Source organism: Lepidochelys olivacea (assembly GCF_965140295.1).
Source record: "Lepidochelys olivacea isolate rLepOli2 genome assembly, chromosome: 17".
Taxonomy (NCBI): Eukaryota; Metazoa; Chordata; order Testudines; family Cheloniidae; genus Lepidochelys; species Lepidochelys olivacea.
Genome location: NC_140427.1, coordinates 20,464,728 through 20,492,675, shown reverse-complemented (window position 1 = coordinate 20,492,675; position 27,948 = coordinate 20,464,728). Strand labels below are relative to the sequence as shown.

General features: G+C 47.0%; 1 protein-coding gene across 2 annotated transcripts; it reads left to right on the top strand.

The window, feature by feature from the left end:
* LIG3 (DNA ligase 3) lies at positions 1-27,693 on the top strand. Of its 2 annotated transcripts, none has more exons than XM_084650822.1 (20): positions 1-166; positions 562-1,143; positions 3,187-3,330; positions 5,340-5,537; positions 6,034-6,185; positions 7,001-7,167; positions 10,227-10,304; positions 10,427-10,595; positions 10,951-11,106; positions 12,805-12,936; positions 13,852-13,931; positions 14,689-14,776; positions 16,694-16,771; positions 17,651-17,774; positions 18,212-18,354; positions 19,688-19,762; positions 21,365-21,511; positions 22,108-22,279; positions 22,694-22,788; positions 26,795-27,693. In XM_084650822.1, the coding sequence occupies exons 1-20, from the start codon at positions 40-42 to the stop codon at positions 27,026-27,028; spliced, it is 3,141 nt and encodes a 1,046-aa protein (XP_084506948.1). In that variant the 5' UTR covers positions 1-39; the 3' UTR covers positions 27,029-27,693. The 2 variants fall into 2 exon arrangements, with proteins under 2 accessions (XP_084506948.1, XP_084506949.1); XM_084650823.1 differs by having other exon boundaries at positions 44-166; positions 773-1,143.
* Positions 27,694-27,948: the final 255 nt, after the last annotated feature.

The window sequence follows — 27,948 nt, the reverse complement described above, 5'->3', positions numbered from 1 at the left end:
CGTCCCGCCCCAGCCGCCCGTGCTCGCGGGCCCGCGCGCATGCGCGATGCCCGCCCTGCGTGGCCGCGAGTCCCGGATTTGAAGGCGACGCGGGGGCGGCGGCGCGGGCCGAGGGGGCTGGGCCGGTCAGTCCCCGGACGCTCCTGCCCGCGGCTGCCGGAACCAGGTGCCTGCGGCGCGGCGGGGCCCGGCCCGTCTCCTCCCGGGGCCGCGGCGTCCCCGGCTCGGCCGCCGAGTCGCTCCCGGGCCCTCCCCCCCCGCCCCGCCCCGCCCGCCGCCTCTGCTGCTGCAAACCCCGGCCCAGGGCGTCCCAAGCCGGGCACGGGCGAGGGCCGCTCCCCCCGGCGGCGGCCTTGTCTTGCCCCCCCCCCCCCGCTCCCCTGGCCCGGGACGGCCGGTGTTGAAACCGCCGCGACCCGGTGGCCTGCACCTGGCCCGTTCCCGTGTCTCTCTCCGGGTTCAGCCCAGGGAAAGCCCTTGGGGCGATACTCGGGGGGCAGCTTACGCTGCTCAGAGGCTTAGGAAGGCGCCTTGATTTGTTCCCCTTTTTCTCTGGCTCAGTGTGGCGTCGAGGGGGCTGTATGCCGGCCGTTTTCAAGAGCCTCTTCTTACAGACTGCCAGGACGCTCAGCAGAAGGGAAGGACTTTGCCTGCCCCAGAGACAGGCTTTTCTGCTGAGATTTGAAAGTTGCCTTCTGCGTCTCCTGGTGGCCGGCCCGTTTCCTTGGTTCCGATTGCTGGTAAGAAATAAGTCTCTCCTTTCTGCCGGCAGAAACCAGGGAGCTTGTGCTGAAGACTTTGCTGTGCCCTCAGCTTTGCATGTTTGGCATCGAAGGGTCTGCACGGTCCCTGATGAGATGGCGGAACAGAGGTACTGCGTGGACTATGCCAAGCGCGGCACAGCCGGCTGCAAGAAATGTAAGGAGAAGATCTTGAAGGGGATGGTGCGCATTGGGAAGGTGGTCCCCAACCCCTTCACAGAGTCGGGCGGGGAGATGAAGGAGTGGTACCATGTGAAGTGCATTTTTGAGAAGCTAGAGAGGGCTCGGGCCACAACAAAGAAGATTGAAGACATCACAGACTTGGAGGGTTGGGAAGAGCTCCAGGACCCGGAGAAAGATATGATAAACCAGTATATCTCAGGTGAGATGCTTGAGGGAGAGCCTCTGTGCCCTTGTCTGGGGCCTTAATAATCGGTAATATTAGGCAATGCTGTATGTCAGTGATTCCTACCCAAGAGTATCTGGACCAGTAAATGGCATTGCAGTTCTTTGTGACTAGTGCAGCTGGCTCTTCCTCTGCATTATAATGAGTCTCCAGGATGGGCCACTTTCCATTCAGTGGTGCTGTAATTCATCCTGGAGATTGAGAGCTGTGAAATCATGACGTGGATTTGGAAAAGCCCAAGTTGCTCCAATTCCCTCATGTACAGGTGAATGGGAGGTGTCAGGTGCTAGCAAGTGTAGCTAAATTCTTTGGTTAAATTAATCTACTTGCTCAAGAAAGATTGGAGGCTAGTGTTGTATGCTGTAATTCCACAAGCCTTTTACAGTTGCTGTCACCTTATTGCAATTGCCTTTACCATATACTTAATTTGTCCTAAAAATGGCCTGCTTGCACTGAAGTTGGTCGTATTTGCATTTGCTTTTGCTTTTTAAAACATCAGTACTGCTTCTATGCTTTTGTTTTCTACAACACCAGTTATTCCACTGAGTCGTAATTTTTTTTTCTGTTCCCAGTCTGTATTGAGGACTTCCCTTCACAAATTTCTCATCTTTAAGCCATTTCCTTGAAAAGCTTTTCACCTTTTGCAGTCAGTCATACCATTTAGTTGTTTAATCAGTTGACAGTGGTCACTGTTGGAAGAGGAGGAGCCTTGTATCATTCCACTGGGGCTGAGTGCATTGCTTCTGCAGTTGTTACAGACCCTGGCTACCTTAGAAACCATCTAAGAATCAAAACTTAATTTTTTTCCAAAGAGGTTGGCAACTAAGGCTTTGGAGTGGATCCTTCCTCATTGCTCCATGATACTCAGGGTATGTCTTCATGGCAGAGTTAACTTGGGTGATTATCTGGGTTAGCCTAGTGTGAGCAGCCATACCACAAAGCATACCTGAGTTATTGTGTCCTCATTGATGCTGCACCCTCACTTGTGTGTCACTAGAACGTCTGGGAACATATCCCGTGGTTCATAAGAATGGCCCTACTGGGTCAGACCAAAGGTCCATCTAGTCCAGTATCCTGTCTTCCAACAGTGGCCAGTGCCAGGTGCCCAAGAGGGAATGAACAGAACAGATAATCACAAGTGATCCATCCCCTGTCGCTCATTCCCAGCTTCTGGCAAACAGAGGCTTAGGGACACCATTCCTGCCCATCCTGGCTAATAGCCATTGATGGACCTATCCTCCATGAATTTATCTTTGAACTGCAGTGAGCTGAGGTGCTCTGATTCTTTCCCAGTGAGTTGAGAGAACTTGTCTGTCCTAGGGGGCAGTTGAGGGGAACTGTGGGAAGGCATTGGAGGACTATTGGCATTCGAGCTATTTATTATTATTTGTATTACCATGGCGCCACATTCATGGACTAGGCCCCCATTGTGTTAGGCACTGTCCAAACACAGAACAAAAAGAGGGTCCCTGCCCCAAGTAGTTTAGCCTACATCCTCACTGAAAAATGGGAGGATTATCAGCCTGAGTGAAAGTGGCACCCAGGCTCTAGCCTATCCCTCCCCAGATGGGCCAGTTAACCCAGGTTTAAAGCATCCCTAAACTCCATGTAAGGTTTTTATGTGGGGATCAGAGGGGTTAGAGGCAACATCTAAACAAGTGCCTGAGTTAACTCTGCAGGGAAGACCTATTCTCCGAATTCAAGCACTAAAAGAGTGGAGGAGAGAAGCACTGTTGTCTAATGGTGATAGCAAGACACTGGAGCCTCAAATCTTGGCTACCATTCCCAGCTAGCTCTATCTTGCTGTTTGAGCTTTGTCATATCACTTAACCACTCTTAGTTTTCTTATTTGTAAAATATTTACCTATCCCCTCCCTCAATGTGTTTTGTGGGTTAATTGTTTGTAAGTTCTCACACAAGTTGCTCATTGCAAAGTATTGTGAATTACTTACCTGATTTTGTTGTTGGGGATTATGGGTTGCTTTGACCCGATGCTTTACCTCTTACTATGTTCTACAGAGGCCAGTTCCAAGGCTGCGAACACACCTAAGAAAAAGGCGACTATCCAGGCGAAGCTCTCCCCCAGTGGACAGATAACCAGTCCCAAGAAGGAGCTGCTAGCTACCCCCAATCCATCACCAAAGAAATTCTCTGGCTTCACAGGTGGGAATTATTATGCTGATGCTGGGGGAACCTTTATTCCTCTTATAATATTAGCATTAGCGGTGGAGTTTCAATTTGAGTCAGACCTCAGTAGTTTATATCTAATGAATAAGAAATGATTTAATGCTAACAAAACTTCATATTTTATTTACTTTGTGTAGACAAAGTTAAGTGTTTTCTAAGATGTCAGTCATAAAAGAACTGATGTTTGCATTATTTTGGTGATGTGTACAAAAGGGATAAAATCTACCAAATCTTCTGCCCAGAAAGAGTAAGACTGCAGAACTGCATTTATATGTCTAGATCAGTGGTTTTCAATCTTTTTCGTTTGCGAGCCCCTAAAAAATGCAGCCCCCTTTGGAAATCTTAGACACAGTCTGCGGACCCCCAGGAGCCCGTGGACCACAGGTTGAAACCACTGGTCTAGATGGAATGTTGACTCCAGATATCGGTAATCAGAAGGACCCGTACCTGTCAGTGGAAAAGCTCTGACTGACATTAGGGGAGGAGGATCTGGACTCAATTGTATTCATGAACAGTGATTTTGAAACCTATAACTGAAGTGGAGAGCATTTTTATTTTGTGACTTACACTGGCTACCTGGCTGGTTCTTTGAAGAGCCTTTGAGATTTGGAAACTGCACCTTTTTCTACAGGAAGAAAGGTTGAAATAAATCAGGTAGCACAATCTGGGATTTTTTTTAATATTTAGTGAAACTTGTTAAAATAAAATCACTTTCCCTCAGAATTGTGAATTCAGAAATGTGGGCATAGCCGTTCTTTGCCTTGGTTCCACTGGAAAAAACTTCATGTCTAATGAAAATTCAGTAAACGTGTTTTATTGTATTGGACAAACTCTGGTTTTGTAAGTTATTTCATCGTGCTCAGAATTGTATAACGGAAGCTAGAGATGGAAAGACTCCATTACTTCACCCAGTCTTTCTTGCCCATGTAGGATTCTCTCTTATGCTATTTTCTAGTTTTGTCCAGTTTAGTTCTAAGAAATTGAGCATCCATCTTTCTTGTGGGTGAGGGAAGGGAAACCACAGAGTTGGCAAGTGTAGAAATAAATTTCTCATGGTTTTCAGAATATAACTGTCCAGAAGCTATGCAGATCTTTTAATCCCTCCCAAGTGGAGTAGTATCCTGTTAACTGAAAGCTTCTGCAATAAGTTGAGCATTTGCTGGTTAGTTCCTGAACCTTGTGAGCAGTAAAGAGGCTTGGGTTTAGTTAACTAAGTTATTGCTAAGGTATTTATCCTCTTGTCTCTGTAACATCAAGACAAACAGATGCTCACCAGGTACCCAAAGTAATTACAGTAGAACCTAGTTTATCAATATGCAACTGGAAATTAGATTGTGCCCCCTCACCTCTTGCATAGTAAAACAAATTCCAAATTAGTTAAAACAAATTCCAAGTCCCCTGATTTTATTTGGATGAACTGGTCGTATTGTACATCAGGTGTCCAGATCCGGTTTGTGACTCATGGGATGGGCTCCATCTTGGCATTTGCCTCTGGAAGTTGAGTGGGAAGAAATGAAAAATGGTTTGGGAGGGATTCTAAGGGAGCCAGCAGCTTTGTCAAGCCTTTTTCTTCCACTGAAGGTTGCCTTTTGCTGTGAGAGTATTGGGGAAACCTGATGCTGGAGTGGAGAATTGCCTATAAAGTGAGAATAAAATGAAATTATCCGTCAGCGTGATGATTTTTCATTGCGATTTTAACTTTATTTCATAAACTGCAGAAAATTCTCACGTGCTCTGAGTGCAAGGTACATACTAAAGTAGTTGAATATTTTGTTAAAAATGCACGTTCAGATTTTCAATCATGATTTTACAAATCTCATTGATGTGCGCTTCGCTACTCACATCTGAAGCTTTGACAGCTTGTAGGGATTGTTCTTGCTTTTCGTTTGCCTGGACAGTAGTGACCCTCATCTTCAAAGTTTGTACCGTATCCTCCCAACCTACTTATTAAAAGTTAAATACATGCTGTGTCTCCTTTTGTACAGCTAAACCGGGCAACTCTGATGAAGCCCCTGAAAGCTCTTCCCACAAGTCTAGCCTCTCTGCAAAGAAGTGTGACCCAAAGCACAAGGATTGCTTGCTGCGGGAGTTCAGAAAGTTGTGCGCCATGGTTGCCGAGAAGCCCAGCTATAACGTGAAAACGCAGATCATTCAGGACTTCTTGCAAAAAGGAACTGCGGGAGGTATGTGTGACTCCTGCTTGGCATTTTTCTGTGTTGGGAGGGCATCTGAAAATAATGAACAGCAAAGGCCACCCAGCTTTGTCAGGGATGGGGACAAAGGACAGTCAAGTCCATGGGTAAGATGTGATTCTCAGAGTTATGCGCTGCACCACTTTTGTGTCTGTTGTGATGTGGACAGTGCCTACAGTGTGGACTGCCTTGTTCTTGTCTGTTATCTAGATAATAAGTTCAATAAGACTGGGTCCCGTGGCGGGATCAGGAGAAATTTTTGTAGCTGGTGCTAAATTTGCAGTATCGGAATTAGCTATGGAGGACCAACTGGGAGGTGCCCTTGAATGTAGAGTAGTACCCCATAGGGCAACACATGGTGGGCCATGGTTGTGTTGCTGTCTTTTAGAGTTAGTACTTACCTGATGGCCCCTGTGTACGTGAATCTAGAGCCTGTTGCTGAGACCAATGTCTGGTAGTTTCTAATGATGCACCTGCCTTTTTCCAGATGGCTTCCATGGTGACCTCTACCTGACTATTAAGCTGCTATTACCAGGTGTCATTAAAAGTGTTTACAACTTGAACGACAAGCAGATTGTCAAGCTATTCAGCAGGATTTTCAACTGCAGCCAGGAGGAGATGGTCCGAGACCTGGAGCAGGTCAGTAAAAGGATGGAGACTGCAAGTTCATTTCATCTCACTGTTCAGCCTCTTGATACTGAAACCATGCAAATTTTCCTTCACTTGAAAGGATTATAAGTTTTCAGAGCTGCAGTTGGTGATTCTTTTTCATCATGAAGCTTCCCACAAACTGGACCTTTTATATAATGGTATTCCAACAGAACGCAGGCTAGTGTTATGCTGCGCATCAGTTAACCCGCAGCATCCAGGACTAAAGGTGTAGTAATGCAAAAGTTCTGAACAATACTCTGGTTGCACTTGATGCACTGAAATCTTTGCCACAGCTACCCTAGAGGTTCTTGTTTTGTCTGGCTTATTCCCATTTAACTGATTGTTTTGCAAGGATTTACTTTAAAATAAAAGCAAAATTGTAATCCAAACGATGATGATGGGTCCACTTCTGTAGGCTTAGAGTGTATTAGCCTCCAGTGAACTCAGCAAGAGTTCATGGCACATAAACTCTACAAGATTGGATTCATGGTGAGGAAATTAAAGGCACCAAATATTGCAGTGGTGGAAAATATGATGACAGCAGGACACAGGGTCTGTGTCTTGCATATACCACTTAAAAAAGAAATGGCTGGGAAGACAATCCCAGTGCTGCATCATTGTTGCCCTTCCTCGCTCTTTGGTTGTGACCCATTCATAGAGGTCTGGCATCAGACTCCCTTTTTCCCCTCCTACTAAAGATCTAGTTATTGACCCATACTTCATCTCCAGTGCCCCATCCCTTTTGCCTTAGTCTCCTGCCAAAGGTTTGATAAACACCCTGGTTTTGTTTGTTTTGGAGACAGGGAGATGTTTCCGAAACGGTGCGCATCTTTTTTGAAGAGAGCAAGTCCTGCCCTCCTGCTGCCAAAAGTCTCCTTACCATCCAGGAAGTGGATGAGTTCCTCACTCAACTTTCAAAGCTTTCCAAGGAGGATGACCAGCAAAGTGTGCTGCAGGATATGGCTAGCAGGTAGGGTGAGACACGGGTTAAGTCTAACTCTGAGGCCATAAGCACAAACCAGTGGGTGGTTCTGGTTGTTTTTTTAAGGGGGATAAGGATCTGTCTCTTACATTTAGATAACTGGTTTGAATCCGGCCCAGATTGGTAGTCTTTGCACTCTGGCTTTTTGGCAGTCTGTGTGAAATGTCTGTCTCAGTGCAGTTCCTAGTGGATAAGTGTGCACCTTAAAAACTATAACCACAATTGTTACTGACTGAAAAGGCCATACAGACTGAACTTGCTATTCGCATCTATAAAGGGTCCTTCAGTGGCAGAGTTAAATCTCATTTGAGTACTGATCAGCGTGGAGAGCATGTTGCTTTTGCTCATGCGCTGTGTAAAGAATTTCAGTCTTGGCTATCGAGTCGGTATCTAGCACCAGCACTAAGCAAAAGGTTAATAGAGAAACTTCCGATCCAACCTGCATGTAAAGCTGCTGTTTTCAGCCACTGTGAGGGAAGAAACCGTATAGAACCTGGGCATGTCTTGCTCAGTCACCATATAAGTGTCAGGCTATGGACCCGTTACCGTATTTTTAATTTACATTAATTTGTTACATTTCAAAATGAAGTTGTTAATGATCTTTCTACAACTTCTGTATATGAAGAAATAGAATTACTGTAGGGGATTAAATTTGAAGGACCCTGCGAAGTTCTTCAAGCCATATATTTTGCGGCCTGTAAGAGTGTAAAATCTCATACATTTTTGTTCTTTGAGCATCGTAAGGGTTTTGAATTGATCCTTCCGGACTTGAATAATGATAAAAACGTGAGCCAAGATGTTCCAGTGTGGCGAATTATTTTTAGTGCCTCCATTTTTGGGTATTTAGCTTTTGAGATACCTTAAAGGGGCCTGATTTGCAGTGCCCAGCAACACTTTCTGAATATCAGATGGCTTGAAAGCATCTCACGTTGGACACCCAAAATCACTTTTAAAAATCTGGACCCTGATATTTACCATGCCACACAGACTCGGTATCACTCATCTATCTAAAGTCAGGTATTTGATACTTCATTCCGTCCATACTTAATTCAGCTGACGTGGATAGGAGTGTTACAGAGCGCAGACGTCCGTGTTTAATCTTTCAGTCAATGAGACTGAACTGTTGCCACCATCAGTTTTTTTCTCAACTGATGTGTGATAAGAGCTCCACTTCCGCCAGCTTCCTGTTTGCTTTTCCTAATGACTGTGTGTCAAGTGCTTGTTTCTTGGTTTTTGCAAATAAGCTCTTATTCTACTGCTACTTATTGCCAAAAGAATGAATTCCTTGGAGTTTGCAGCGAGACCTTCTTGGGTTTTTCCATTTTCCCAGATTCGACATGTTCTCAATCTTTTTGGTAACTCTCCTTTAATTTGTATAGGAGTTGGTCTCTTTTGTCCCTCACTGGAAAATATCGACTTGAGAGAATCATCCTTTAACTGAGTTAGGGGTAGAGGAAGTCAGTAAAATTTTCAGCTCTGCCATTTACTTGGGTGCCAGGGCCAAGATCCCACTGAGATGACACTAATGCTCAACATCTAGAATAGCAGTTCTCAAACTTTAGCAACCTGAGGGCCCCCATTTTGATTTAAAAATTTTCACGGACCCTCAAGCTCCCCACTCAGCCCCAGGCCCTGACCTCACTCCACCCCTTCCCCAGGGCCCCACTCCTGCCCCTCCTCTTCCCTGCCTCTTTCCGCCCCCTCCCCCAAGCACACCCCATCCCCACTCCACCCCATCCATCCTAGTGCCTCCTGCACACCGGGGAACTGAGGATACTCCAGGGGTCCATCGGCCCCGCCAATCAACTCCTCCCCCTCCAACCTCTCCCCCTCTCTCCCAGTGCGTCCTGCATGCCGCTGAACAGCTGTTCCCCAGTGTGCAGGAGGCACTGAGAAGGATGGAGAGGAGTTGAGGGAGGGAGGGGGAGGAGTTGATCAGCGGGGCTGGCGGACCCACTAGAATACCCTCACAGACTCCAGTTTGAAAAACGCTGGTCTAGAAGGTTGATACAAAGAAGTCTCTCCTCTGACCTCCTATGCATATAATTTGCAAAGCAGTTTGCAATGATGCTATGTAAAACAGCACTGGATAGCCCTCCTCCGAGAGATGGTTGTATCAGCTAAATAACCCATTGTGCAACAGTGAGAAAAGGGCAAATCCCTGTGTAAAATCCTATGGCATCTTTAATATTTAGACATTTCACACAAGGTCTCTTCTAAAAGCCCCCTCACCACCACATGCAGTAAATTGCATGGAACTTAGTTTGCTGCTGAAGGATGAAAGGTTTTGACCCTGCTGGGATTTGAATGATGAAGTGGGTTTTAGCCCACAAAAGCTTATGCTCAAATAAATGTGTTAGTCTCTAAGGTGCCACAAGTCCTTCTCATTCTTTCTATGGTTCTGGAGAGTTTTAGAGCCTTATCTTAAAATTTAGATCACTGGCAAGCCATCTCCTGAGTGCATTTCTTTTGATTACTTGCATAGATTGTTGGGAGCTGAGTGAGTGTTTCAATCAATACCAGACACCCTGATTTCCGTACTGTGACCTGCTGAGTGTGTGGCTTGTAGCTGCTCTAACTTCAGCAGACAGTGGGCATACCTCCTACCTAGACAGTGGTGATATTGCTGAAATGCAGCTGTGCCATCTGTCTTGTGATTTGTATAACACACATGTAACAGTGAGATCGATTATACACCTCGCTTTCCAGGGAAAGTGATGGGAGCTCAATTTCCTCAGTCATTCAGAGCCGTAAAAAGTACGTTGCAGTGACTGGTGGCATGGCTTTAAGCTGCTCTTCTGCAGAGAGGCCCACCTTGTGTTATATAACTGCTATTGTAGTGACACTGTATAAGCTAAAAACTCTATGGGACTCAAATTTCAGAGGGGGTCCCCATCTTTAACTTCTGCTTCTGTGTAGTCATGCTCTCATTCTGCTGCAGTGTTTACCCCATGGTACTGAGGTTTGGAGCAGATTCCTTTCCCTATTATCAAGGGAAGGAGTAGGTCAGATGAACATCTTCTGATTGAATCCTCTTTTCATTTTAGGTGCACAGGGAATGACCTGAAATGCATCATCAGGCTAATAAAGCATGATCTGAAAATGAATGCTGGTGCAAAGCATGTGTGAGTTCCACATTTACTGTCTGAGAAGTAGAAACGGTAGCAGGCAGCAACCTCCTTAACTGTCTGTAGAAGGCTTGGCTTGAGAGAGTGACTTTCTTTTTTTCCCCCTTAATTGTTTAAAGGTTGGATGCTTTAGATCCTAATGCTTATGAGGCATTCAAAGCCTCCCGCAATCTCCAGAATGTGGTGGAGCGAGTGCTGAGGAACCAGCAGGAGGCTGACAAGTTGCCAGGTTTGAAGCGAACCCTCAGCGTCCAGGCCTCACTGATGACCCCTGTTCAGCCCATGCTGGTAATATGGATTTCCTCAGTACCCTACATAGGAGGCAGAGATGAGGATCCTCATACAAACTGTCCTGAGATATCCTGACCTTTAAGAATCAACAGAAGCATAAATGGTTGTGCAAGATTGGGGTGATGGGGTGTGAGGCACTGATATAATACGTGGCTTTAAACTGCTCTTCCATGTACTAAGTGTGTTGTATAAGTATTGTAGTGATGTCACACAAGCAAAAATCTCTCTGGCTCTCTCCTGTTTGTTCTGGCTTTTCTTTGGGAAGTTTTGTAGAAGCTAGTTAAAAGTAATTCCAGTCACTACTTCCACAAGTGAAGTTTTCATGGGATTCTTCTTTCCTGTCTTCTGTAAGGCTGAAGCCTGCAAATCAATTGAATACGCCATGAAGAAGTGCCCCAATGGGATGTATGCAGAGATCAAATACGATGGGGAGCGAGTCCAGGTCCACAAGAATGGAGATCACTTCAGCTACTTCAGCCGAAGCCTCAAACCTGTCCTCCCTCACAAAGTAAGCAGAGTCCTAAGCTCCCTTTTGTAATTTGTCTTCTGTTTGCTTTTCTCCTCTCCAGGCTTGTGTGATAAACTGTGAATTTCCCAGCAGTTCCTGGAGCCAAGAAGCCCAGTGTCTGTTGCAGACCATTGTGTACCATATTAAATATGAATTTTAAAAGCTGCATTCAACATTGTGGGCAGAATTCATTGTTAACCTCTTGGGGTATATCTACACTGCACAGTAAGCCTGGGCTCTGACTCAGGTTTGAGCCTAAGCCTTGCTTTCTTCCACACACAAATCAGCCTGACTTGGATCAGCAAGCACTCAGGACCTGGGTCCTTAGGAACCTTCTAGGGGGTTGGGTCACAGCCTGAGTCCTTGGGTGCAAGCCCTGTGATTTTTGCAGTTTGGATACAGCTCAAGCTGCCCATCCCAGTCAAAAGGTCTGTATAGTGCAGTATGGATGTTTGAGACCTGAGTCCAGGCCAGAAGGGACAGTTGTGATCATCTAGTCTGTCCTTCTGTACAACACAGGTCAGAGAACTTCCCCAAAATAATTCCTACAGCAGATCTTTCAGAAAAATATCCCATGTAGATTTAAAAATTGTCTGATGGAGAATCCACCACTATCCTCAGTAAATTGTTCCAATGATTAATTACTCTCATCATTCTAAATTCATGCCGTATTTCCAGTCTGAATTTCTCTAGCTTCAATTTCCAGCCATTGGATCATGTTATACCTTTCTCTGCTAGATTGAAGAGCACGTTATTAAATATTTGTTCCCTATGTAGATACTTGTAGGCTGTGATCAAGTCACCCCTTAACCCTTGTTATGATAAATATATTGAGCTCTTTAAGTCTATCACTATAAAATGTGTTTTCTAATCCTGTAATTTGTGGGAAATGCCCAGGAACTGCTGGGAACTGAGGGTTGAGGGTCATTTTGACACCACCCGTTCAGAGGTTGATTCAAAGACACCGTGCGTGAAGGCAGGTGAATGATGCTGGGCACTTGGTAAGATTTCCATTAGGGGGTGTATTTATGGCATGCAAGAGAACTGATTCTTACTGTGAGGCACATGGAGAGGCTCAGACTTGTTGTACCTTGTTCTGAAAGTCTGAGTCTGAACTCACTCTCAATCTTCTAGAATTCATGTCCTATATACAAACCTGCTTCCTACCTCTCCTTTCCATGTTTCTCCATAACTCCCTCTCCCGGCCCGGGAAAGTCTGCAGGAATATGGTTCTGCCCCTCCTTTGTACCTACCCCATCTCTTGCCTACACCTCTCATTGTCAGGGATGCTTTGGCTGCCAACATGGCGTGGGTTAGTTGCAGTAGGATGTGGTGGGGTTTGTGAATGGCATTGTGTTTAATACTACAGCCTTATCTGCTACACAAAGTTGAAAGGGGGAACTTGCTCCTCCTGCAGGTTACTGCCGGTATGTTCCCATGTGTTTAAAGCTCTGGTTCAGTTAGCTGTGGCTTATGTATCTCTCCAGTGTACGATCGCTTGCTGCTGGGGTAATGAGAAGCTGTCCAGCCAAGCACATTGCATTCTGAGTGGAAAACATTGTGTATATTGCTGTTTGCTTTCCTCCCAGGACTTCATGAAGGGTGGGGGGCCCCCATCTTTGCTAAAGGAGTGAGACAGACCCCTAGGCAGACTTAGAGAGTGTAAGGAAAGTAAGTCATTGCTATGTGCTTTTTCAGGTAGCCCATTTTAAGGACTTCATCCCCCAGGCGTTCCCTGGTGGAAATAGTATGATCCTGGATGCGGAAGTTCTTCTGATTGACAACAAAGCAGGCAAACCGCTACCCTTCGGGACCCTTGGAGTGCATAAGGTACCAAAGTGGGCACTTGCCATGTGTTGCTTCTGTGGTCTGAAGGTTAAAGCTGGTGGTTTAGACGTGATTAGTCTGTCACCTTAAACATTTTTATCATGCAGTTCATTATCACTTAAGGCCATTCACCTGTCCAGTGCTGAACAGAACATTAGAGGAAGATCTGGCCCCTGGCCCAAGGATGTGATAGTGTAAATTAGAAGTTTCAGCTGAGACATAGTGCACCAGATTATCAGAAGATCATCTGATCAAATGGTGGCCGAGATGTTTGGGAAACTTCAACCCAGGATGGATATTAAAAAAAGGAAGAAAAATTTTTTCAGGGACAAATCAGTCACTTACAGGCTTCTCTGCCATTGAGTGTTCAGGATTGCTTGCAACATTCTTTAGTAGGTGGAAAAGGACAAAATGATACTGACGTGAGCTTTAGGTCCACATCAGCATGATTTTAAAGTTCAGACCTATGTTAAACTGGGGTGAGGATCAGGGCCATAAACTGAAAATTAAATTAGGACTGTTTTACTGATTTCTGAGGAGCTGCTTATCTGAAATCAATGGAAGGTTTGTTTGGGTTTTCCCCATAGCAGTAACTCCTTATACTTGGGTTGCTTTAAGCCATTAATATCATGTAGCTTTTACTACCAGGTCACTTGGGAATTATTAACATGTTTTATTTTCCTATTTTATGTGTAAAGAGACACTGTAAATTTAAATCAGGCTTTGTAAGAATGTTTATGACTGTTACAAAATACAATTTTAGTATGAAAGATCAAAGAGGGGAAAATATTTTTCTGTTTAGTGTTTTGTACGCTTGAGAGCACTTTGCATATAGTCACATTTCTCCTGTGTTCTTGCTTGCATAATAAATTTTGATGCTCAAACAGATTGATTTCTTTGATCTTAATTGTTTTGCAGAAAGCTGCTTTCCAGGATGCCAATGTCTGCTTGTTTGTGTTTGACTGCATCTATTTCAATGACACCAGCCTGATGGACAGGTGAGTTTGACCGACAGCTTCATTGATGTTCAGGATGGAGAAATAGGTTTAGGGCAACATTTTCTAAAGCACCTAAGTTCCATTTTTAAAACTGACTTAAGCATTTGGGAGCCTAAGTCACACTGAAAGGCAATGGGATTTAGGCTCTTAAGTACCTAAGTACCTTTTGAAAATGGGACTTGAGCTTTTAAGTGGGGCACTTTTGAAAATATCAACCCTAGTCTGAAGATAGCTCTGCACATTTTCCTCCCCAAAATTCTGGCTGACATACTGGCAAATGGAATGTAGGACACCGATTTCCAGCCAGAATTTTAGGAAGGAAATAAAACACTCTAAATTTTTAGTATTGCTTACAATGTGGTCAGTATTTGAGAGCAAAAGAGTAGAAGCCAGGACTCCTTGGTTCTGTTCAGAACTCTGCCACTAACTACTCCTGTTGTGAGCTTTGGCATGTCACTCCCGTGTGCCACAGTTCATTTGTATAATGTATACAGAATATATTGTGTGTAATGAAGGCTGCCTAATTCACAGAGGGGTTGTGAGGCTTGCTCAGTATTGGCAAAGCACTTTGAGCTCCGTGCGTTATCAGTGCTACAAGTGCAAGTTGTTAAAAATGGAACTTTCTACTTCTATGTGTAGAAATAAATGTAGGAAGGCATTTGCAAAGTGCTGTTTAAATGTTCGTGTGACTAGTACTTAGTGTCTATGGGGATCTTTTGCTTCTCCTTGGTTGATGTGTGTGTACTGTGTTCCTTAGGCCCCTGCGTGAGCGTCGAAAGTTTCTCCATGATAACATGGTGGAAATCCCCAACCGGATACTCTTCTCTGAGATGAAGCATGTCACGGTGAGTTCAGTTTCAGCTAGCAAAAAGGCATCTTAAATAGTAATCTCTCTGGCCTATGACCTGGGCACTTTGCTGCCCCATGATTAATGGAGCAGCAGTATAGTTCTGCAATTGTTGTGATTTTTATCCTGGTGATTGTCCTCATGGATTCCGCTTCTGGTGTGCTCAGATTCTTTTGGCCTTCAGTGGCTAGGGCTGCACCTGCACGCTACATGCCCTCACATTCTCCTGCTTGAGGGCCTAAAGGTTGGAGTGGGCTCATCATTTCTTTAACTTCTTACAATCTGTGGCAGCAATATGGAACCTTTGTAGTGTCTGCTTACTCTGTGCACTGTGCAATTTTTCGTAGGCTAGTTAATAGTATAGTTAGAAAAGCTCCTGCAAGAACATAGGGAGCAGCTGAAATCCATTGTGAGTGAGGGATCTTAAGTAGTCCAAACATCATTACTGGCTGCATTAGATGCTTCAGATACAGCAGCTCGGTCAGTGTCCCCTTCCATCAACATGAGCGGTGCTTCATGGCTCTAATCTTTGGAAATACTGAAAGAGAGGGGCCAAATGACGATTGGGGACCTTCCATTTGAAGGTTGTGATCTGTTCAATGGATTTACTGATGAATCCCTGCATGCTTTGAAAGATTCAAGAGCCACTCACTGGGCATTTGCACACCAGCTCCTAGGAGGAAGCAGTGACCTTCTGCTTATTGCTACAAGCCATAAAGGACATCGGAGCCACTGAGGGACAAACGGGTTCCAGCACAGGAGGCCCTGTGCCTCTTTTTCCCCAACTGCACACCCTGTCTCTACCTCACAGCAAGTTGGTCACCATCGTTGAGAGCCAATCAGAACCATTCCAAGATTTATGCCCCATTTTTTCTCCCCCTTTGGCAACCATCTTTTTTATTTTTGGGAGACCTGGACTCGGATTAATGGTTCTTAGAAATTATAACAAGGGATATTCCATCCCATTTCAGTTGCTTCCTTCCCACCTCATTCCCTGTTGCAACTGTTAAAAAAGTGGATTTCCTTCGAAATCTTGGAGCAGTGGAAGGAGGTGCATTTGGAACTCATAGGGAAGAGGTTTTACTGATGTTATCTAATCCCCAAGAAGAAGGGAAGCTAGCACCTGATTCTAGATCTGAGATGTCTCAACAGGTGGAGGTCCGTCCATGCTTTCACACAGCACTATCTATAGCTTCGCTGAGGCATCAAGGTCTGATGCCTGCTTTGGTAGAGTTGTCCTGCTGTCATTATTTAAATAGGACTCCTAATATCAACCTCCTGAATGAGATTACTGCCTTTTAGTCACCAGAAGTGGAATCCATATGACAATCACTTGACAAAAGAACAGTTACTTACCTCAGTGACTCTGTAGTCCACATGGATTCCACAACCAGCCTTCCTCCTCTTCCTCTACAATAGAGTCTTATATCATCTGGATGCTGTATGGTGAAGGAACTGAGGGACAGTTGGGTCTGCTCCACCGTCTTATACCCGTAGGTGAGGAGCACAAGGATGTCAAAGACTTAGGTAAAGCCCCAAAAGACACTGCCAGCCAAAAGAATCTGCTCTCGCATGTGTGGAGTCGTGTGCACCAGAATTGGAATCCATTTGGATGACGCATCTAGAATAACCACATTTACTGTAAGGTCAATGACAGTTCTTTGTGTTTGGAGACATTGGTGGCAGTCGTCATTGCATGCACAGACTGACAGTAGAGAAAAGCAAAAGTGGGACTGTTCGCTCTGAAAATCACCTGCTGAAACCAGCTTCTTGTTCATTTCCCTTGCAGTCACTTCGTATTCTTTATGCATTTCTGCTCCTGCCTGAGAGCTGTAATGGTCGGCACAGGAATGTCCGTGAACATAGCCCCATCTGGTAGGGTAATCTTAACACAACCGTTTCCTTTCTCTTCCAGAAAGCTTCAGATCTGGCAGATATGATCACTCGAGTCATCCGTGAGGGGCTGGAAGGACTGGTGCTGAAAGATATAAAGGCAAGTCTGCTTACGGTCACGGTCTTTCCTTGCTTAGACTTTCTCTGGAATCTTGGAGTAACAATTTCTCAGGATAAGATTTCACCATATGTAATGTTAAATTGTTTTAATCTAATCTTACCTTGAACTCTACTCTTAGGTAGATAAAAGCCTTTGAACTATGCCGAGAATGCCTTACAGTCGATTTCATTTGAGCTCCAGATTACTGACACTGCTTCTTACCTAAACCATTTCTTAATTCCTTCCGCACTCGCATATTGTTTTCTTGCCATCTGGTCTCCTGGGTTTTCTAAATGCGTTTGATGTCCCTGCAGCAGGGCTGTATTGCGCTCATGTTCCTGTAGCAGTGTAGTCCAGTGGCTAGGGCACTGAACTGGGAGTCTAGAAACATGGGTTCTAGTTGTGGCTCTGTGACAATAGGCATGTCACTACATTTCCCTGTGCCTCAGTTTCCCCCTTTGTAAAATGTGGATGATACTTTAATCCCCTTTGAAAGTGATTTGAGACCTATGGATGAAAACATTACGTGTCACTTATTTATTATTAGCTTGTGTTTGAAGTGTCATGTCATGCTGGATTTTGGTAGGTGCTGGTTTCATGAACACTGGAAGCCTTAGTCTAAACCTTTCCTTATGAACTGGTGTATCAAAGTGCTCTAGTACAATGTTTCTCAACCTTTTGGATACTAGGGACTGACTTGCTGCATTCCTAAGTTGTGTCAGGGAGATCTCAGGGACCAGCCCAGTCCAAAGACCAGTCGTGGAAACACAGCTCAAGTACAGTGTGGCCAAATAGAAGTCCTGGGCCACTTTTTTAAATGGTTCCCCACAGAAATCTGAATAGGCTTCTTTCTGATTCAGCGTTCTTGCTTGTTTGCAGAGTACGTACGAGCCTGGTAAACGTCACTGGCTAAAAGTGAAAAAGGACTATCTGAATGAAGGTGCCATGGCTGACACGGCAGACTTGGTGGTTCTGGGAGCTTTCTATGGACAAGGCAGTAAAGGTGTGTCTCCTCGAACTAACGTGAGTCGATAACTTGCCTATGCTTCAGGTGGGAGAAAAATCTCTGGCTCGTTGGTTTCCAGGCTACTGTGCTGTTCCTTGGCTAAGATTTGGCTGTACCAGCTATTGCCTGCCACTTCCTCTGTGTGGGTGGGTGTACTGTAACCCATAATACAGCTAGCAGCCCGGCTCCATTGTGGGCTAGAGTGCGCTGAGCTGAATGAGTTGGCAGCTGGCGCACTGTGGCCCAATGTACAGATGCTCATTGTTAAGCTTTGTGGGTTGGGGTTTGCCTGGCTGGAATCCCGGTCACAAGCCTAAAGTCCCAAGATTCACAGAGACTGGGACCCACTGTTCAGCTTGATGGCTCTTTGTGTGCCGTGAAGTGGTGGGCTCCTCCTGGCACTCCGATGCTGAAACCCCTGCTCCCTGTTCCAGGTGGGATGATGTCCATTTTCCTCATGGGCTGCTATGACCCCAAGAGCCAGAAATGGTGCACGGTGACAAAGTGCGCGGGTGGGCACGATGATGCCACCCTGGCTCGCCTGCAGAAGGAGCTGGACATGGTGAAGATCAGCAAGGTGAGGGGGGCTCTGGCATGTGCCTGGGTGGGCACATCTTATATTTGGATCCAAGCTCAGCGTGGGAGGCTACTCGCCATTCGATTCCCATTTAGGCTACTAGACATTCCGATGAGCAGCAGCAAATGGCAGTTGGTGTGGTTTGCTGTGCTTTACCTCACTAGCCGCTAGAGGGGAGTGTTACTTCAGAAATGCCAAGGCCTGACTTTCAAACGCAAGTGCCTTTGATGCCGAAATCCAATATCTCAGGCCACTTTAAATCTCATCTAGGTGTAGAAAGTTTGCAAATACTGGGCTTGGAGCATTTACCTCGTATTTTAGAAGGTTGAGAATTCATTTTGCCTGGCAAATCTGTATAGACTAAAATCTGTTTATAGCGAGTTAAACTGTTCGGGGAAACACTTAATTTTACCTGGCTATGATTTGGTTCACATACAGATGGAAGCCAATTCTCCCAAATCAGGAGAGGGGTTGCTGCAGATCTAAAGGATACTCTGCCTCCAGTACCTGCTTTCTTGGGGCATGAGGGAGTACCTTGGGCTCTTAGTGGTAGAGATCCCTTGTGTGGAGATGCAATGAGCTGTTGCTAATCTACCAGGTGTTTAGTGCTAGTGATGATGATGTCATATTCAGGCCTGTATATTTGCCTGAGATAGAATTTTGGGTCTTGTGTGCCCATTTGATTTTTGATATTTTTATATTCTTACTAATGTGTAAACAAAGACACTTGCATCTGCCCACAAGCAGATTAGGGGGGAACAAGAGAGAGAGCTAAAGTGTTGCTGGGAGAATGGGAGTGTAATATACGAACGCACACTTGAAGGACAGTTCTGCCTCAAACTCCTCTCTTGAGATAAGGTCAAGTAACCAGTTGGGAGGGGCGGGGGGGGGAAGATACAAGAAACACGAAAAGGCCAAAGAAATGCCTGTCTCTGACCAAAGCACAACCTCACTCCGTAGCCTTCCCATGGGATACAAAAGAAGTGGTGCCGAAGCCCCAAGACCCTTCAAAACCGAATATGACCATAAATTGTAAGGGGTGGGACCTTTATAATTATGCCCCCTAAGGAAGGGGAAAGGGGGGACACTGGGATAAAGGCTCTGCCGGTGTGCAGTGCTATGGATATGCTTGCCTGATTAACCCCAATAAACATCGCACTGTCTGCACTTTGGACTTCTGGTCTTCTGCTTTCTGTCTGCGTGACAAGAACCAGGGTAAGGGCTAACGTCCCTTTAACACATATTTGCTGTTGGAGCAGGTTCGTATTTTAACAGGCATGTTGTTGTAATAATCACCCTTCCTATGTTTGATCCTGTCCTCTTGGACTTCTAGGATCCCAGTAAAATTCCAAGCTGGCTGAAAATTAACAAGATCTATTATCCAGACTTCATTGTTCCAGACCCAAAGGCAAGTGCTTCCATGGACAGATCATGCTTTCCAGGGGTGGCACGCAGCAGTGCACTAATCTCTTAGTCAAGGTAGAGGTTTTCTATGCTACAGAGCAGTTTGTGGTGGGGCACTGAGAGGAAGCACAAGTTCTTAATGTTGCATTTGCAGCCTTTCTTGGGAAAAATATTCCGGTGCATCAAACCTCATCTAAGATTAAAATACTTTAAAATTGAGGTTTCCAGCCCAAGCTGCTAAGAGAGAATTGACAAAAACCTTTAGATCAGTGGTTTTCAAACTGTAGGTCGAGACCCAGTGCTGGGTCGCGGAAAGTCAGGCACTAGGTCGCTCTGGTCAGCACCGCTGACCGGGCCATTAAAAGTCCCGTTGGCAGTGCTGTCCGGCTAAGGCAGGCTAGTCCCTACCTGTTCCGACAGCGCACTATGCCCTGGAAGCAGCCAGCAGCAGGTCCGGCTCCTGGGGGGGGGGGGCGCGTGGGGTTCTGTGCACTGCCCCTGCCCTGAGCACCAGCTCTGCATTCCCATTGGCCAGTTCCCGGCCAGTGGGAGCTGAGGGGGGGGTGGGGGGACAAGTTCCTGTGGGCAAGAGCTGCGTGGAGCCACTTGCGCACCTCCGCCTATGAGCCAGACCTGCTGCTGGCCGCTTCTGGAACGCAGCAGAGTCTGCACTGCCAGAAGAGGCAGGAAGCCTGCCTTAGCACCACCGCTGACAGGGAGCCACCCAAGGTAAGCCTGTGCCCCAGTCCCCTGCCCCAGCCCTCACTCCCCCCAAACCCAGAGCCCCCTCCTGCACCCCAAACCCCTCATCCCCAGCCCCACCCTAGAGCTTGCACCCCCAGCCCAGAGCCCTGACCCTCTCCCACACCCTAATCCCCTGCCCCAGCCCAGAGCCCCCTCCCACACCCTGAACCTCTCATTCCCAGCCCCACCCTGCAGCCCTCACCCCCACACCCCATCCTCTGACCCAACCCAGAGTCCCTCCCACACCCGAAACCCCTCTGACCCAGCTCCGTTGTGTCGTGGGCCTCAACAATTTTCTTCAACTGGGTCCCCAGGAAAAAAGTTTGAAAACCATTGCTTTAGAGGACTCGTTTACTTCTGGAAAAATCCTGTTTCTCTGAAACCCCTGATCTTAGCAAACTCACTTTTCCCAACAAATCCATCCTGGCGAGGGACCTCACATGAACTCTCAGGCAGAAAGGAGCTTCACGAAGTTAAAGGGCTGGTGAAAATTGAATTGCAACCTTAAATATGAAGTTGCTACTGTCACTCCATAATTTTGCAGACCGCTTCAGTGCCATGCATATCTGTTACATTTTATTATCTCGAAGTTGACACACACGTAAACCCAGTCTGTGATGCTTCTGGTCATATAATTGAAAATACAACAGAGTTACTAGATATGGCTGTCTGTAGGTGTTTGGCAGAAGATCTAATGGCAACACTCAATGAATTAACTTGTGTGTATTTAGCTCAGTTTGGCCTGATCTCTTGTAGTGGGGGGGGGCCAGACATGCATTCAGTTAGTAGATGAGATGGAGGATTACAAAGGAAAATAATGTAGGGCTTCCTTGCTGATGGATCTCCAATATTCTTGGTCTAGAAAGCCCCTGTGTGGGAGATCACAGGTGCTGAGTTCTCTAAAGCAGAAGCCCACACTGCAGATGGGATCTCCATCCGCTTCCCTCGCTGCACCCGGATCCGAGATGACAAAGACTGGAAGACGGCCACCAACCTCCCTCAACTCAAGGTGAGACTTGTAATATATTCCCAGGTGCAGCATAGTAAGGACATCAATCCAAAGGGAAACCCCTTCATAAAGTTGCAGGCAAATTCAGATTGCATTGTGTGTACAAAGACATTTGCCGGAAGTGGTGTTCGTGGTGGTAGGCTGCATTTTTGCACTGCTTCTGGGATTGGTTTGGTTATTTAGATTGTACGCTGTACGGGACAGGGACCATGTGCTTCTGTTTGTACAGCGCCTAGCACCGTGGAGCCCTGTTCTTGGTTGGCTTAGGCACTACCATAATAAATCTGATTAATGATGACTGCATCTTTGTACTTGTCACTTCCTTGACTGATGGAAATGGGTTCTTGGTTGCCTTCACTAGTCACCCGTTGGTCAGCTCTGTTCTCAGCCTCACCATTGTCTTTCGGTGTTTAATCATGACCCTTTATGTTCTCCTGGTGTCTTGTGTGGAGCAGCTGCTAGGAATTTAGGAGAGGGTGGAGGATCCCAAGGGAGTGCCTGGCTTATCACTTGTGTCTCGTGTCTCTGGGCATATCATGTCTGATGTCAGGGAATTCCACTGTGGCTAACGGGCAGAATTTTTCCTTGCGGGACAGGAGCTGTACCAGCTTTCCAAGGAGAAGTCCGATTTCAATATTGTAGCAGAGGAGGAGGGGTCCACAGCCAGCAGCAGTGGCGAGAATGAGGGAAATTCTAGGTCTTCCACACCCCACAGAATTGCTAAGACACCCCCAAGCAAGTCACCTGCAAAAGCCAAGAAGCCAGAAGGTAAGAGAGTGCCCTCCACAGAGTCTAAGGGCCTCTGGGGATTTGGGTTTGGTGGCTGGGCTTTCGTTTGCCTTCAGCTAACACTGGTGTATGTGTTGCAGCACCATGTACCTAATGTTCATGTCAGTTGCACTGTGCAAAGGTGTGAGCACCTGCAGTTTGGGCGTGGCAATTCACAGTGTAAAGTGAGTGGCTGGGGCTCTGAGGCCCACTGGGAGTGAGAGGAGGTGGAAGCCAGGCTGATGTGGTCCTACAGCCCAGTATTGAGACACACTGGTCAATAATAAAAGCACTCCCAGATACAGTGGTTAGAGCAGGGAACTTATTCTCCTCTCTCCCTCTGCGCATCCAAACCTGCTTTAAAACACACCTGTCTCTGCAAAATGCACTAACCCAGGCCATTCCTGTTGACAGGCAGCAAAGCAGTTGTTAGATCTCCCGCAAAGAAGGCGGAGGAGAAGCGAGGGGAGAAACGGAAAGCAGCTGAGCCGGATGACAACAGAAAGAAGGTATGGACGGCTGGGTGGGGCTGGCTTCAGAGCAGTGCGGGAGCTGCAGGGCAGTTAAGAGACAGGGAAAACATTAAATGCATTAGTGTTTCAGAACAAATCTGAAGCAGAGGCCATGTGCTGTGCAGGGGGCAGCTAGGCTGCTAAGGTGTCTACCATACTGGAGTCTATTGGCCTGATGTAACCTTCCCCTGAACCTTGGGTAGCAGCAGTAGTATTCTCAGGTGAGCAGTAAAGCAGCTGTTCCCAGCAGGTCAAATTCAGCATGGCCCAGCAGCAAGCAATAGCCAGCCATGCCCTGGGGAAAAGGGCTAAGGGTTGGCCTGGAGCATGCCACTGCCAAGTGGGGGCACTGCCATCATTGGTTCACTTCCAGCTTTGCCGCCTTGCGTCCAGCCCAAGGAGCTGTGGAGACCCAGAGCCCCACCTCAGGGAGACTGGGCTCCGGAGCTGCCCCCTGTGCAGTTGATCCAGAGATTGGGAGGGAAAGGAGGCACGTCCTCTAACTCGGCATTGCGGGGTCTGCTCGCTCTCCGCACAGTACAGTGGGCTCACCAGGGAGCAGCAGAGTGGAGTCTGTTGCTTTGGGACACATTCCCTGGCATGGCAGCAGCCGGCTGTCTGAAAAACAAGGGTTGCTATGCTGCAGTTCGTGAGGCCTGGCATGTGCAGGTGGGTGCTTTAAGCCTCCCTGCCTCAACCTGAGCATCAGGCTGCTCTTGGCTACTGCACCCGGTGGAAGAAGATCTGCCAGAACCGTACCGAATCTCTGGGCCAAGCCAACAGTCCATTCAGGCTAGGAGGAGGTACATTCAGTCTTTTGGAGAAGCCAGTGGGGGGGGGGGGAGCCAGGAGGAAGCAATGGGAATGTGCTGTGAGTTACTCCAGGGGAGCTGGGGCCTCGTACCCCCAGGCACATGCAGACCCAAGTCTCGGCTGGGAAGGAGACTCGGAACAAGCAGAACTGCTCCTCAGAGGGGCTGTTGTTTGTTGTTGCAGAGCAGACCTGGAGAGAGAACCAGCAGGTGAGCTGGGCACCCAGGAAGGTGCTAGCAGATCAGCATGTAGAAGAGCTAGAGCCTTTCCCAGCCATTCTCAGAAAGAAGCCTGTTAGCTAGTCATTAAAGACTGAAACTAACTGACTAGATTTTTCTGTCACGAAAGAGCCCGCTGATGTGTTGCACTGCAGCTGGGGTTTGCAGGAAATGGCTGTGGCTTCTCGTAGATGCGGTGAGCAGGCATGTTGGCTCATTCAAGAGCCTAGCTCTCTTCCAGGGGTTGTCTGTTACGCAGTGTGCATTCTCAGTCCGCCTCTGCCCTCCATCCTGGGCAAAGCAGTGATGATTCAGTATTTGACCACTGGATCCGTTGTAAGCCAGTCTGAGTTCGGTGATATGTAAAAGCAGAAATGGTAGCAGCAAGCTCCTCCGGCTGAGCCTCTGCCTCCCCCCACTTCCTTTCACGCTGAGTACGGAGTGGCTGAGATAACAGGGCTTGTCAACCCAGAGCACATCGGTGCCCATTGTCCTGACTCCAGCAGTGGGCTGGACTAGATGTTGTGATGGAAGGCACGGCTACTGTTACTGCACCTGGTCGCTGGTGCAGTGCTGTGTGTGGAAGCGGTCGGGTTGCACAGGGGAGGAAGTATCTGTCCTGATCCCAGCTGGGGATCACCTTGTGTCTGCAGTATGAAGCCTCTGAGCCATTCCCGTTTCTGCATTAACGAGTGTACTTGTGCGGCTTACGTAAGTGATTCATCATTGGGAGGATAAAGTCACATGGCTATATGGCCTAGGCCCCCGAAAAGATTGTAGAGTTTGGCGGTTTAAAATAAATCAACTGATCTTCAGCCCTAGCCATTAGTTGGGTGACTGCCAGTAGAAATCATAGGCCAGGTGGGTCTGCAGAAGGAGAGCGATCGCATCATGGATCAGTCTGGGGAGGTGTTCCATGCGGAGAGCATGGTGTGGAGGAATGCACAGCCACCTATGAGATGCCTGGACAGACTGGCAGTGGGGACAGTACGACAGGAGACGCAGGCAGAGCTGATCAGGAACTTGCAGGTGAGGACAAGGAGCTTTCACGTGACACAGTAGATGAGGAACGGGCTGGAAAAATTGGGTTTTGCTGTGCCAATCAGCAATAAATCCTTCAACAAGCAAGTGCATTGGCTCCTGTAGCAGGCTGTGCTGGCCCTGCTGAGCTCTTTGTGGAAGGTTTGAGCTTTGTGGCCTTTGCATGGAGAGAGAGAGAGAGCGCAACGCCTCTGCTTCGCTCTGTACGAGCTGGGGGTGGGGTGCGGGACCAGGTCCATGGAAACCTGTGGGAGCAGTCCCTGGGTTAGTGTCGGCTGGAACACTCCTGATGGGGATAGCAAGTGCGAACTCCCAGGGCTACCATGCTGCACTAGATAAACTGAAAAACACCAACTGCCAAAGTCACTGGGCATCTCCGGGCTTGGCTACACTTACATTTTATAGCGCTCTAACATGCTGGCTCAGTGGTGTGAAAAATCACCCCCCCGAGCGCAGCAAGTTGGAGCGCTTCAACGCGCTCATGTGGCCAGGCTCCAAGCACTAGAAACAGCGCTCCCAGCACTCGGAGCCGGTCCCCTCGTGGAGATGGAACGCTGGGAGAGCTCTCTCCCAGCGCTCGCACGCGACCACGCTCGCACTTCACAGTGCGGCCGCTGGAGGGCTCCCGCGGCAGCGCTTTGAAGTGTCTAGGGTAGACGTAGCCTCAGCAGCAGACATGTTTCGGTCACTGGGCCCCGAGAGCAGCCGGCGAGAGGTAGCCATTGGGGCTAATCGTGTCCCTGTAGCTCTTGGTAAGGCACTTAGCTATGGACGTAGAGTTCAGCTGCAGTATCTGACTTTCACAGGAGTGTGTCTGTGGGAGAGAGGTCCCAGTGCAGATGGATTAACTGAAGCCCAAAGAGTGAGGGATTTACAATGGTAAGACAGCCTCAGAACTGGGATTAGAACAGGATCCTCTTGGTTTGCAGCCCCCTCTTCTGAGCGCACAGGACTCTGTACTTGAGGGGCTTGTGCTTGGAACCTGCTGAATGCTTTCAAAGAACTGAGATTGGGGAGCTGGAGGGCGTTTGTTCAGTTTGACAATGTCTGCTTGGGGGGGGTCCTGCTGGGTTCTTAGCAGGCATTGCTGCAGAGTGAGTAAGGGGTTGGCTCTATTAACCCCTACCTACAGCACCACCTGCTAATCCACCACTACGTGTCTCAGAACAGATGTGTAGCTTTCACACTGCACAGTGGCAACACAGAAGGTAACGCCCTGCGCTTCCTACCCATCTGAGTTTGGGGGGCATCTTGCTTCCTCAGCGTGCTCCCTGTTCACCTCCTGCTGGGAGGTCCCATTTGAAACTATACTGAACATTTTCAGCATGGAGGAAAGAGAGTCTGTTCCCAAAGCTTGTATTAAATAAGCTGCATCCTTATTTGTGTTGCAGTATGTCAAAGTCAGATTCAAGACTCACTGAATTTGTCAGACCACTCTGTTTATTAGCAAAGCGCTTTGCCAGTGCACCCAGATATGTGAGCCTCCTGCAAAAGCTCAAGCTAACTTATTTAAACGGATAAGGGAAAGCCAATTTAACATAGGAGACAAAAGGAAGCAGAAACTGACAATATATATACATATCTTATTTGCATACTAATGTTTACCAATCTCCTAGCTCAGTAGGAGCTCTAAGTTAATTAGTTTGAGGACCCATTGTCTCACACTCCTTGATGTTTCTCTTCCTGACAACCATACTTCAGCAAACCCTTCAAGCAGCATTTCTTTAATGAATTATAATTTCAATATAATTCATTCTACTTTCACAAGTAGAACCCAGAGACCTCTGTCAGCCCCCTTGCGGTGGGAGCTGTATGTAGTGAGAGTCCATGCCTAAAGAGCGCTTAATCTAGTAAAGCACCCAGACCACTCTAGTCTCTTTCCCAATCTTATTTCTCCTCACCATCTTTTTCTATTTCTCCACAATTTGCAGATGCTGCTGGACATATTTACAGGGGTGAAGCTGTACCTACCGCCCTCCGTGGAGGACTTCAGCAAAATCCGCCGGTACTTTGTGGCATATGATGGAGACCTTGTGCAAGAGTTCGACACTGCCTCAGCAACACATGTAATAGGGGATGTTGATGAGAACCTTGGAGCCAAGCGCGTCTCTCCTGACTGGATCTGGGAGTGTATCCGGAAACAGAGGCTAGTGGCCCCACGTTAAAAACTCAAGGCAGCTACCTGGCCCAACACTGCTGTGCTCTAGGAACACAAGGGAACAGCAGCAACTAGGCAGGTGGAAGAAAGGCTGAGATCCTTTGCTTTTCTATCCACATCTCTATCAAATGCCTGGAGTTCCTCACAGGTGGGTTCTAAGGATCCATAGCAACCACTTTGATTTTTATCAGTGCCAGCTGGAATGAATTCAGAGATCTCACTAAAAGATGGCACCATTGGAATCCGTTCTTTCTGCCCATCATTTGAACCCGTCCATTCGCTCTCGGTGCTGGTTTCATCTGTTCTGTTTTAAAGTTTGGGTATTTTTATAAATAAAAACTACACAGTGTCTTCTCCTTTCCGGTAAGGACACAGATATTTTTCTCAGGCTGTTCTGTATCTGAACAGAAGACAAACCCTGGCAGCGTGTACAACTTCCTATAGACCTATTACCAGTATGAACTTGCTGCACTATTATAGTTCAAACAAAGGAAGGCTAGTCTAAACACTCTGCCATTTATACTGCTTGGTATTTTCTCCTCCGTTTTATTTTAAGACTGTTGTTGGCTAGGCTAACGTGTTTTAACAATCAGAGCTATGGGCTAGCATCCAGAAACAGTTTAGACAGTGTTTCATTTTAAAACTGGGCCAAATAAACTTCCATTAAGGGTTTGTGTCCCCAAGATATTCTTTTGTCACAACCAGGCTGCTGGGATCAACAGTTAGTGAAGAGCTAATTCTGTGTCAGTGTCTCCTGGAATTTGTCGATTATAAAGCCAGAAGGAACCACTATGACCATATAACAGAGCATAGGACTTCCCTGAATTAATGTGTTTAGAAAAAAAAATCTAGTCTTAAAGTGGCCAGCAGTGGAGAATCCACCACAGCCTTGGGTAAGTTGTTCCAGTGGTTAATTGCCCTCACCGT